At 34.4% G+C, this 12,352-nt stretch overlaps 1 protein-coding gene across 1 annotated transcript in view; it reads right to left on the bottom strand.

Moving 5' to 3' along the window:
- The window catches only part of ADAM2 (ADAM metallopeptidase domain 2), a 78,848-nt gene that overhangs the window by 20,127 nt on the left and 46,369 nt on the right, over nt 1-12,352 (bottom strand). Inside the window, exons 13-15 of the mRNA XM_006765640.1 lie at nt 10,818-11,019; nt 6,740-6,845; nt 1,886-2,069 (exon numbers count right to left, since the gene is read on the bottom strand). Coding sequence (XP_006765703.1) covers nt 1,886-2,069; nt 6,740-6,845; nt 10,818-11,019 — 492 coding nt within the window. The remainder of the gene's footprint in view (nt 1-1,885; nt 2,070-6,739; nt 6,846-10,817; nt 11,020-12,352) is intronic.

Raw genomic sequence — 12,352 nt, 5'->3', positions numbered from 1 at the left:
TCTGTGATGCCAGCATTTATGATGGCTACTGACAAATCACAGGGACAAACTGAACTCATTTTGCACATGGTCAGTTATATGTTGCTTTCTTTTGAGTTTGAAGAGCATGCGATGTTACAGTTAAAGTTCTAAGTACTTCATCACAAGGGAAATTAGTCAAGCACTCTGAAAGTGTTTTCAATCTTAATGTGGTGTATAGGGAGATATTAGAATAAATGTAATCACTTCATCAATCATTGTTTGCATCACTGTTGTTTTTATATCATGTTTTTGTTGTTTTCATATCATGTTGTAGTTTTCATATCATGTTCTTGTTGTTTTCATATCATGCCTCTGTTGTTGTTATATCCTTCTGTTACTGTTTATTTATTAATACATTTATATATTATTTTCATATACATTTTACTAATTTCCTTTCATCTCTCACACTTCTATTATAGAGAAAGGGCAAATAACATTATTAAAATATCTCTGATAATTAATTCCCTTTTTAAAAAAATATATTTTATTGATTTTTTACAGAGAGGAAGGGAGAGGAATAGAGAGTGAGAAACATCAATGAGAGAGAAACATCAATCAGCTGCCTCCTGCACACTCCCCACTGGGATGTGCCCACAACCAAGGTACATGCCCTTGACCAGAATCAAACCTGGGACCCTTGAGTCTGCAGGCCGACGCTCTATCACTGAGCCAAACTGGTTAGGGCAATTAATTCCCTTTTAACATGCACGGATTTCATATACCAGGCTACTAGTGTATATACAATGTCTGTAGATTCTATTACATTCTCAGAGAGAGAGAGAGAGAGAGAGAGAAAGAGAGAGAGAGAGATTGGATAGAATGTTCATAAAAATAGAAAGAGTAGTTACTCATCGTATATGTGCCTTCTATTAATTTTTGCTTTACTATGTTCATTCTATACTAGAGGCCTGATGCACAAAATTTTTGCAAGAGTAGGCCTTTAGTCCCCCGGCTACTGACACCAGCTTCTCTCAGGCCGCCGGCAGGCACCAGGAGCCCAGTCTTTCTTTACAGCCCTGGCTTCCTCTGGAAGGTTATCCAGAAGACCATTTCGTCTAATTAACCTATTGTGCTTTTCTTATTATAGATTATTATAGACTAGAGGCCTGGTGCATAAAAATTCATGCACTGGAGAGGGGGTCCCTCAGCCTGGCCTGCCCTCTCTCACAGTCCAGGAGCCCTCAGGGGTGGGAGGCAACCTGGAAGTCAGGGGAAGGTGACACCCCCATCATACCTCTGCTGCTGCCACTGCCAACAGCACAAGCCTTGGCCATCCCTGGTTACCTGAGTCTTGGGCTGGTCCTGGGAGGCTGGGCAGATGCCATCCAAGGCTTGCCTACACTTTAGCCAGCCCTGCTTGCATGAGCCTCAGTCAGTGGGGGGTACAGGAGGAACCAAAGCCCCCGGAGGGGCTGAGGGGACTGGGCACTGCCATATTGTGAGGGTGTGATGGTCAATTAGCATATTCCCTCTTTACTATATAGGATTATTGTTATCACTTAAATGGTAACATATTATTTAACAGCTATTTTAAAGTAATTATATAATAAGATAGGTCATAACATTAGAAATACTCTGTGTATTATAATTTAACAAAATAAATACAGTGAATGAACGATATGATTCTCAGATCAGTGAACGTAAAAAAAAAATTAAGAAAAAAGGTAATAAAATATTCATGGTGATATCATATATGCATGAAAACAGATTATATATTTTTCTTTTTTAGTTTTTTCTCATTTAAAATTTTCTATTTTTTATTTATGACATTGAATGTGTACTTAAATTATGAGGAAAATACTAATCATGCATTTAAAAATAGAGTATAAATTAGAAAGTCATTTGAGACTAAAAGCATACATACCTTATTTGTACCACAAACAGTTCCATCTTTTACCCACATCTTATCGCTGTCAGGATGATCATATTTATATTCCAATGCGACACAGATATTTCCATTTACATTAGTATAAATAATAATGGCGCTGTTACTTTCAAGTATATTTTCACCTTCATGTTTACATATTAATTTTCCACACATCACATCACTATAATTTACAAATAAATGAAAATCATTAGTTTTAAATACAAATAAATATTAGAATATCATTTCTAAAGCAAAAAGATTTAAATAAAACACTGAAGTTCTGAAAAAAATTATATGTAATTAATTGTGAAACACACAAAAAATGAAGGTCTTACCTGTATTGATAATAATGGAACATTTTAGTAATGATGAGCTACTTCCTAGATAACCTGATAATTTTGTAATGATTCTTTTACTTTTTTGATTCTTAGACATAATCAATTTCCAGTTTATTCTATACTAAAAAATTAACAAAGTTTATCCTTTTCAGTTTTTAAACATAATACCTACTTCTCACCATTATGGGTAAAGACTTTGAAATATTTTACTTAATAAATATTAACATATAACCACTAAAATACATCATAATGATGCACTATTAAGCACAAAAATTATGAAAGTAACCAGAAAATGAGAAAAAGCATTAATAATCTCCAAAATTAATAGGGGACTCATATAACTTAACAAAAGGAAAATACACAATCCAAAAAAAAAATGGGAAAAGGCACTAAATAGATACTTTTCGAAAGAGGACATACAGAAGGCCAAGAGACATATAAAAACATTCCCAGAGTCACTAATGATCCCAGAGATGCAAATTAAAATGACAATGAGGTACCATCTCACACCTGTCAGAATGGCTATCATCAACAAATCAACAAATGACAAGTGTTGGCAAGAATGTGGAAAAAGGGGAACCCTCATGCATTGCTGGTGGGAATGCAGACTGCTGCAACCACTGTGGAAAACAGTATGGCACTTCCTTAAAAAATTAAAAATAGTAATCCCATTTGACCCAGTAATCCCACTTCTAGAAATATAACCCAAGAAATCAGAAACACCAATCACAAATAATATATCCACCCCTATGTTCATAGCAGCACAATTCATAATAACTAAGATTTGGAAAGAGCCTAAGGGCCCATCAGCAGATGAGTGGTTTAGAAAATTGTGGTACATCTACACAATGGAATTCTACACTGCTATATAAAAGAAAGAACTCTTACCATTTGCAACAGCATGGATGGACACGAAGAGAATTATACTAAGTGAAATAAGCCAGTCAGAGAAAGATAATATCACATGATCTCACTCATTTGTGGAATATAATGAACAACATAAACTGATGAACAAAAATGGATCCAGAGATGGAGAAGCACCAAACAGACTGTCAAGCCTCAGAGGGAAGGCAGGGGAGGGGAGGGGAGTCGGGGCTTAAGAGATCAACCAAAGGACTTGTATGCATGCATATAAGCATAACCAATGGACACAGACAATAAGGTAGTGAGGGTATGTGCTGGGAGGTGGGAGTGGCCAGGGAGAGGTCAATGGGGAAAAAGGAGATATATGTAATATTTTCAACAATAAAAAATTTAAATTAAAAAAAGGTAATTCCACCTTCGGCCTTGGCTTTTGTTGTTGCTGGAGCACTGTCGCCCAAATCTGCTTTACTGCTGAGCAGTGGTGACTGCAGATGCCCTTTGAGCCCTGGCGCTGCCCAGGTGCAGCCAGCCAGGGAGGGACTATGGAAGGTTTGCTCCAGGGCCTGTCTGGCCCGTCTCACCCAGTCCCGCCCCACCAGCCATCTTCTAAATAGTTTCCTTTCAATGTGCACAAATCTGTGCATTGGGCCACTAGTTTTATATAATGAAAAACAAGAATAAACTGTTTACATTTAAACTCCTAAATACTTTTTATCTAAACTCCTAAATATTTATCTAAACTCTTAAATATTTGCTAAGCTAAATTTAACATCTATTTACCTTTTAATTGAGTACTTTCAAAAGTAAGAGTTCAAGGGTCAAAGTGACATTAATAAACAAAGTAAACAAATTATATACTGTGGGGCTATCACTATGTCCATTATTTAAAGTATATACAGTATTTTAACAAAAAGGATATCCTCAAAATCATGTCTAATGGCTTATTGTCCATATCTGTTTGTGGCACATGTTATACCATAACATTTTTATTTGGTCCATGAATTCTGTTTGAGGTCATAAGTCAACCACACATCCATTGCTACTTCAGAGGAGTCAAAAAATTCTCCTGCACTAGAGAGACTAATCCCAGCTCAACTACATACCATATTCTCTAAATAACCTTCTACTCAGCATAAAATCTTAGCAATATTGAAAATATAGATATGTTAGAACAATTTTAGGGGTGGGAGGATCAATTTTCTATTTCTGATTTTTTGCCTTTTTTGCAAAAGAGGAAAATTTAAGAGAGAAAACTAGCCTCTGGCATTCAGTGAAGGTCTGATATTACAGCAAGGCCTTGAAGTTGATACAAGCTAAGTTGCCCTCATTGCTAGACCATGGTATTTACCTGTTAAATACAGGCCAGTATATCAACTTTAGGTAAAGCCATTCAGTGACTATGCAGATCAAGAAAAAAAAAAAGTCCACAGCATAAATCATCTCTGAACATAGGAAGACAAGAAATAAACATTGTCCAAGCAACAAAATTACCAAACATCCCTCTCATCCAGCCAATATGAGTTACTGTTGTTTTATTACCAACTAGAGGCCCAGTGCATGGATCTGTACACCAGTCGGGTACCTCGGCCTGGCCTGTGGGGATCAGGCCAAAACCAGCTTTCCACATTTCCCAAGGGATCACCAGTGGGGTCCCTCGGCCTGGCTTGCGGGGATTAGGCTGAAACTGGCTCTCTGACATCACCCAAGAAGTCCCAGATTGTGAGAGGGTGGTTCTCGGGTGACACACCCTGGAGTCTGGCTCCCTCCTCTCTGGTTTCAGGTGCATCACCTGAGAACCACCGCTGCCAAGTCACCGCAGCTCAGCAGCTCCAGTGTTGAGCGTATGCCCCTGGTGGTCATTACACATCCTAGCTACCATTTGGATGGTCAGCTGGTCACTTAGGCTTTTATATAGAGAGAGTACAGCTTTAGCTTCACTCTCTAGTTTTCCTTCTTCACATATGATTTACTAATATATCCGATCACAGACTTACTTTCACTTCCTGAAAACATCCAATTCAGAGCAATGATCCACTTCCTGAAACCTTACTGAAAATCACTTTAACACAAGCTCAAGTCCTATAATTAGTCTCTAAAACCCTGGAACTAAGATGTTTCACAGTTTCCCATAGTGTAAAGTCTCACTGACTAGAAGCTGTAAGAAACCAAACTTGTTCAATTGCAGGTGGGTTCCTTGTGGTTTTTAGCTGGAAGGTATTAACACAGAACTTGACTTAAGAATCATTTATACAGTTAAGAAGTAGGTTGAAGTTGGTTGGAGTTAGAGTAGAATTCTAATCTAACACACACACACACACACACTGAAAGCTTTGAAATGTAAACAGAGAGGGAAGAATTGAATGATAATTGAGCCATAAGAATGGAAATTCCATATGAGGCATTTTGGACTGTGGCTTTAAAAATAATCCATGAGAACATTTTAAATATCCTTAGCTTGAAAAATCAAAAGGCAGAATTAGAATATGAGCCTAATATAATTTGGTGACTGAAAATTAAAAGGGACTGAGCACTAAGATGTGTATATGAACTTCACCCTAAACCCTTTCTGACCACTAAACTAAGCATGTACAATAAACACTCTAGGGAATTATTAAAGTGTATCTTAAAGATAAAGAACACTATTTTCAGCTGCTGCTCATAGAGAGATACTATTTATGAGTCCAACTATGTTCAATCCCTTCCATATCAAAATTCATTAGCCTTCGGAAATGCATAAAAATAACACAAAATTTCCATTGTATATTATTCATAGTATTCATTATAAAATAAAAAAGTGCTAGGCATATAAAAAATTAAAATGTGACATAGTCAGGATGCAAATAAATCACTGGATACCAATATCAAAATGACCTGGATATGGCAATTAGCAGAGAAGTACTTTGTAGCAACTACTATAAAAATTAGCAGGGATTTAAAGGAAAACGTAGTCATATTAGTTAGAAGCTTTTCTTTGGTCAGTATGTGCTTTAGCAATTATAAAACACACGTCTGTGTATTCTGAATTTGAGTATATGGCAAAGAAATTTGTAAATGTACTGAGATGTACTTTGTGGTGTGCATACCATATGTCAGTCCCATTTTAAGTGCTTTTCCAAGACCACTGAAACTCCCCACTGGCATCAGACCAATGATGTTAGTGAAATTAATATTTATATTTTATATATGTGAAACATATGATCAAGGTCATTCAAGTAGATAAATGGTATGGTTAGCATTTGAAACCATGGTGTCTAGCTGTACAGCACATGTTCTTGAGCACATGTTCTTAAAGACAGTGCTTTACTACTTCCTGGGTAGTAAAAATGCATGTGTTGTTTTCGTTTCATTACTATAAGAATGGTCATCCTTTGTAAAATTAAAGGGACAGCGTTAAAAATAAAACTAATCAGTCAATCTAACTAATGGATAATTAATTAATCTATGTGTAAATTAAACAGTGTATGGGAAGATACAAAGGGTAATTTGGATATATGAGAAACAGAAGCACAGACATTCTATATTTCAAATAATGCTAATTTGATTAAATGAAGTCTTTGTGGCCAGGTGAAATTTTTATTACACAACCTTATGTGGTGGTATTTTCAAATTTAAGGCAAAAATAAAGTTTCTTAGGTTTTGTAAAGCATACTCAGGATTACACTTCTTGTATCCTGAAGCATCTGCACCACAGCTGCCAGATCTATCAGTCATAGAATTAAGGTATTTAAAACACTCTGGAGGAGCTGCACCTAAAGCTGAAAAAGAAAAGTATGGTTAGTCACATTGAACTGATATTAATTTTAAAATAATTAACAAATGAATTTGGCGTTTTAAAATAGTTTATAATATATATTGCACAAAATAATGTTATACTATAAATTGAGAATAAAAACTAGGTTTAAGATCACACAAAACCACTTCAATGAAATATTTAGAAGTTAAAATATTCTTACTATCCAAATACCTTAGATATAAACATTGCACTCAGTTTATTTTTAATTTTTTAGTAAGTTTAGAAACACATGTCTGTAAGAAATTTAAAGACAATCTTATTAGTCAATAATTTGTGTTTGCATAAATATCTTTTCAAGTCAAGCCAGTCAACTTATATCTTTGGTTTTTATCATAAGTACTTCAGACCAAAAAGTATTGGAGCCACAATTGATTCATCTTCACATTTGCTATCCAATCCATAGACAGAATGTATTTAATTCTCTTAAGATACAACCTACTGAAAGGGCAGTTTACTTAACATAACCCTCCATCATCAGTTCTATTCTAGGATGAAGTCAAAGCTCTTTGAAAGAAAGATTTCACCACTCCATTATGACACACCAAAGGAGAAGCCCCAGTGGACACAGTCGGGTATCTGTTGAAACTCCTAACAGCAGTAGTGAACAGAAAATAAGCAGTTGATTTTGTCCAGAGGTCATTTGCAAACCTGGCCTGGGTGAGAAGTCAAAAGTGTCAGCTAAGCAAGAGAAGCTGGCAATTGCTAGTGGACACAAAATATGAAAAAGTTGGAGACCTTTCATAACTATAGTGACAAAACTAGAGTCTCAAAGGGCATTAACATATACTTTAGTCTCCTTTCAAGGCTTGTTCCTGATTCTAAAAATGTAAAAAGCAGGGGATTAAAATATAAAGAGATAACGTCTATAAACCAGTGCAGATTCTGATGCACTTTCTGTGCTCTGGTAGCAGGGATAGGGGTTTTAGTAAATATACCACTCTTAAAAGAGAAAGACACATTTAGACTTAAAACAGGGCTTCTCAAAGGCAAAAAAAAATTAAAGTTAAGAATATAAAATAAAAGAATCTTTTTAAAAATAATTAAGAGAAACATGCTACATATATCCTGAAACACACATCTAAAGGCTTACTGTAATCCTTTAGAAACCTCAGAGGACGGGTGCACTCTGCCCACCTCCAAACTACCAGTATTTTCCAGAGGGGAGCTTTTACACAGGTCTAGTGCCTCTTGGCTGTTCCTGGAGCTTTGGTCTGAGGTAAAGGCATTTGGTATGGCATACATCTAGGGATTTACTGATGTTCTCTGAGGGGATGGAGGATAGTGGACATCATCTTTGCACTTTCCATCTGCTTTGTTTCAGCTCTCCAGTATCTCTCATAAAACAAACAAACATTTTACCCTCAGAATTACATAAGCTAATTCCTTAATTTTGATAGGTAGATGGATTGCAGTTGTACATATAGAAAAAATAATTTACTTTTTTTCAGATTTTTTTTTTCTCTGGTGGAATCCTGGGGAAAGCAGTTTATAGGATAAAGGGAACTGTGACGTTTTAGTTTGGAAATATTCTTATATCTCCTCTATGGTAGCCCAACGCCAACAGCTTTTCAGTTAATGAAATGGCCTGACCTAGTTTGAACTTTTGTAAAAGTGCCATACTTAGAGTACATGGTTGATGTCTGCCAACTTTTCAATATTGAATAGAACAAATAAACAGAAGATCAGCAAGAAAATACAAAATTAGAACAATACTACCAATAAACTAGACATAACGGATATCTAGCAAACAACAGCAGAATGCTTATTCTTCTCCATGCACTTGGATATTCTTCAAGATAAACCATACATGCAACTAAAAAGGCTTGAAATTGTACATATTATGTCCTCTGAATATAATGAAATTGAATTTAAAAATCAATAATAATAGTACATAAGAAAAATGCAATAATGTGGAAATTAAACACACCTAAATAAAAGAAATAAAAATGAAACCTTCTGGGAAATTTGAAGATACTTTTAGTTGAATGGAAATAAAAGCATGGCATACAAAAATGTATAAGAACCATTGAAAACAGTGCTTAGAAATTTATAGCTGCAAATAACTAAATTAGGAAAGAAAAATTATTTAAAATCAATAATCTAGCATTCCATTTTAAGATACTGAAAAAAATCTAATCATAAAGCAAACAGAAGGAAAGAAATAATAAATATTATAGCAGAAATAATAAAACAGAGAATAGACAAATGATAGAGAAAATCAATAAAACAATTTGTTTATTTGAAAAGATCGACCACATTGGTAAATTCTAATTATTAACAGAAAATTTCCCACAAAAAGTGTCTGAGTGCAAATATCTTCACTAGTGAATTCCATAAAAATTTCAAACAACTAATACAGTGCATCACAGACTCTTCCAAAAAATTTGAATAGGAAATACTTCAATGAATTATTCAATGAGACTTGACAGTAAAACAACCTAAAGACATTTCAAGAAAGAAAAATTTGAGAATATTCCTCATGAATGTAAACATAAAAATCCTCAAGAAATCTATAGATTAATGACCACAATGAATATGAATTTTTAAAAAGACAACAAAATACTTATAAACTGAATTATAGAGCATATTAAGAGCACTATAAATACCAAGTAGGATTTATTTCTGAAATGCAAGGATGGTTCAAAATACAAAAATAAATCAGTCAATTAGTCATATACCAAAATAGAAGAATGAAAGAGAAAAAAACCCACCACATAATCATGTTAATTGATGCAAAAAAAGCATTTGACAAAATTCAACACCCTTTAATTACAAAAAAAAACACTCAACTAACTGGAAGTAGAAGGAAAGTACTTAATATAATGAAGGCCATTTATTAAAAAAAAACCACCATACAGTTGAAATAATACTTAATGGTGAATGACTGAAAGCTTTTCCTCTATGATAAGGAATAAGACAAGGAAATGCCAAACTGTTTTCTAATGCTGCTACACCATTTTACTATTCCCACCAGCAATGCATAAAAGTTCTGATTTTGCCACATTCTTACTAACACTTTCCATTGTCTGTCATTTTAAATGACAACCATCCTCAGAGGACCTGAGCAGACACCTCTCCCAAGAAAATATACAAACGGCCCTCAGATATGTGAAAAGATGTTCGACTTCACTAGCTAATAGGAAAATGCAAATCAAAACTACAATGGCTATCATCAACAAGACAGATAATGTGCTGGAGGGATTGTGGGGGGAAAAGGAACCCTCAGTCACTGCTGGCGTGTATGTAAACTGGTACAACTTTTACAGAAAAACAGTATGGTGGTTTCTGAAAACACTACAAATAGAATTACCATATGACCCAACAATCCCTCTTATTTTTTTGGGTACCTACCAAAAAAATAAAAACATTCGTTCACTAAGCTATATTCACCCCTATGTTCATTATGGCATTATTCACAGTTGCCAAGACATGGAGACAATCGAGGTGTCCTTTGAGAGAGGGTTGGATAAAGAAAATGTGGTATATATGTACTATTATTACTCAGCCATAAGAAGAGACAAAATACTACTGTCATTTGTGACAACATGGATGGACCTTGAGAATATTATGCTAAGTGCAATAAGTCAGTCAGAAAAAGCTAAGAACCATATGATTTTACTCATATGAGTGATATAAAACTGGAACTCATGGACATAAACAGCAGTGTGGTGGTAGAAAGAGGGAAGGGGATGAGGGTGAAAGGGGTCCTAATATATAGTGACAGGAGGAGATTTGACTTTGGGTGCTGGTCACACAGATCAATATATAAATTTTGTAACATAGAAATCCACACCTGAAACCTTATAATCATATTAACTAATTTCATGCCAATAAATTTAATAAGAAATTACATTAAAAAAATCACAGTTATATATCAACACCTATTTCATTTCCGTTTCCAGAAAAATGTATGTACAGGAAATAAAATTATAACAAATACCTTCACCAAATGCATCTGCACATTGTGATTCGATACTCTTACAGTTTCCCTGTACGCAGAGCCATTTATTCTGTTCACATGGATGACCATCCTGAACATAAAAATCCTCTTGACATTCTCCAGAAGATCCATTGCAATATTCAGGGAGATCACATTCATGTATGGAACTCCTGCATGGAGTTCCTTTTGGTGAAAACTGACGGTGTGAGGTAAATTATATTAAATAGAGCAGAATGTAAACATATAGATATTATAAAGAATGATAACTTTATTTATATAGGTAATACCAAAATTTTAAGAAAACTCTTACTTGACACTTGGTACAGCATGGTCCCATTAAACAAGCTAAACCGGCTTTTAGTGCACATGTGGTAGAGTCACAGCAATTGTCTTGGATTTGATTACACTCCTGAAAGGCAAAACAAATACTCTTAAATATCTTCCAACTTTCATTTACATTGGATATATATTTTAATGATATAAACATTATATAATACTAATATATATTATATATATTACAGACAGATGCTTCACATACATGTTGGCAAACAAAAAATAAATATTTAATCATACTTTTTAATAGAAATTGATTAGTTATCTACAATGTGCTAGACTGTGTGTTTTTTCTATCCCTAGAGTAGGTTTGACTATATTGGTAGTAGGGTTATCTGAAATGCTGGAGGCTACCAAAGCCAGTCTCCAGGAGCTCCCTGGCTCTTCTAGAGAGAAATAGTTAAATGTAAGACATGAAATGAAAGTTACAACTTACCAATTTCATTATGATTAGCTCTTACTTATCTTTTATGAATCTGCTGTATGTTAATAAGTCAGTAACTTTTATGAGATATTCAAAATTTATTTTACTTTGAATTCTCTAAATATGAAGAATTAGAAAATGATATTTCTTAACATGACAAATTATCAACTTTATATCACTCATCCATATTTCATGATTCCTTCTGTTTTATGCTATAATTCATCTATGCCCAGTGATTCTGTTTTTTTAACCCTTGAAACTTATTGTGACCTTTATTATTTTTGTTGTTGTTGAAATTATTGTAGATGTCCTCCATTTACCTCTCCTTCTATGCCCTCCACTCAAATCCTCCCTCCTTTCCTCCTGGCCCTAACCATGTTGTTGTCTGTGTCCATGGACTATACTTACATGTTCTTTAGGGAGTTTATTACCACGATTCTGTGTTTTTATTTACTTACTAGTGGCCTTGTGCATAAAATTCATGCACATTAGAAGGGAATTAATTAGAGGAAATTTTAATATTGCTGTTTGCCCTTTCTCTATAATAGAAGTGTCAGAGATGAAAGGAAATTAGTAAAATGTATATGAAAATAATATATAAATTTATTAATAAGTAAATAACAAAATGATATAACAACAAAGACATGATATAAAAACAACAGTGTTGCAAACAATGACTGAAAAAGTGATTAAACTTACTCTAATATCTCTCTGTACACCACATTAAGAGTGAAAACACTTTGAGAGTGAAAACACTTTGAGAGTGAAAGCA

Source organism: Myotis davidii, unplaced genomic scaffold (genome assembly GCF_000327345.1).
Source record: "Myotis davidii unplaced genomic scaffold, ASM32734v1 scaffold93, whole genome shotgun sequence".
Taxonomy (NCBI): Eukaryota; Metazoa; Chordata; class Mammalia; order Chiroptera; family Vespertilionidae; genus Myotis; species Myotis davidii.
This window is presented reverse-complemented; position numbering and strand designations above follow the sequence as displayed.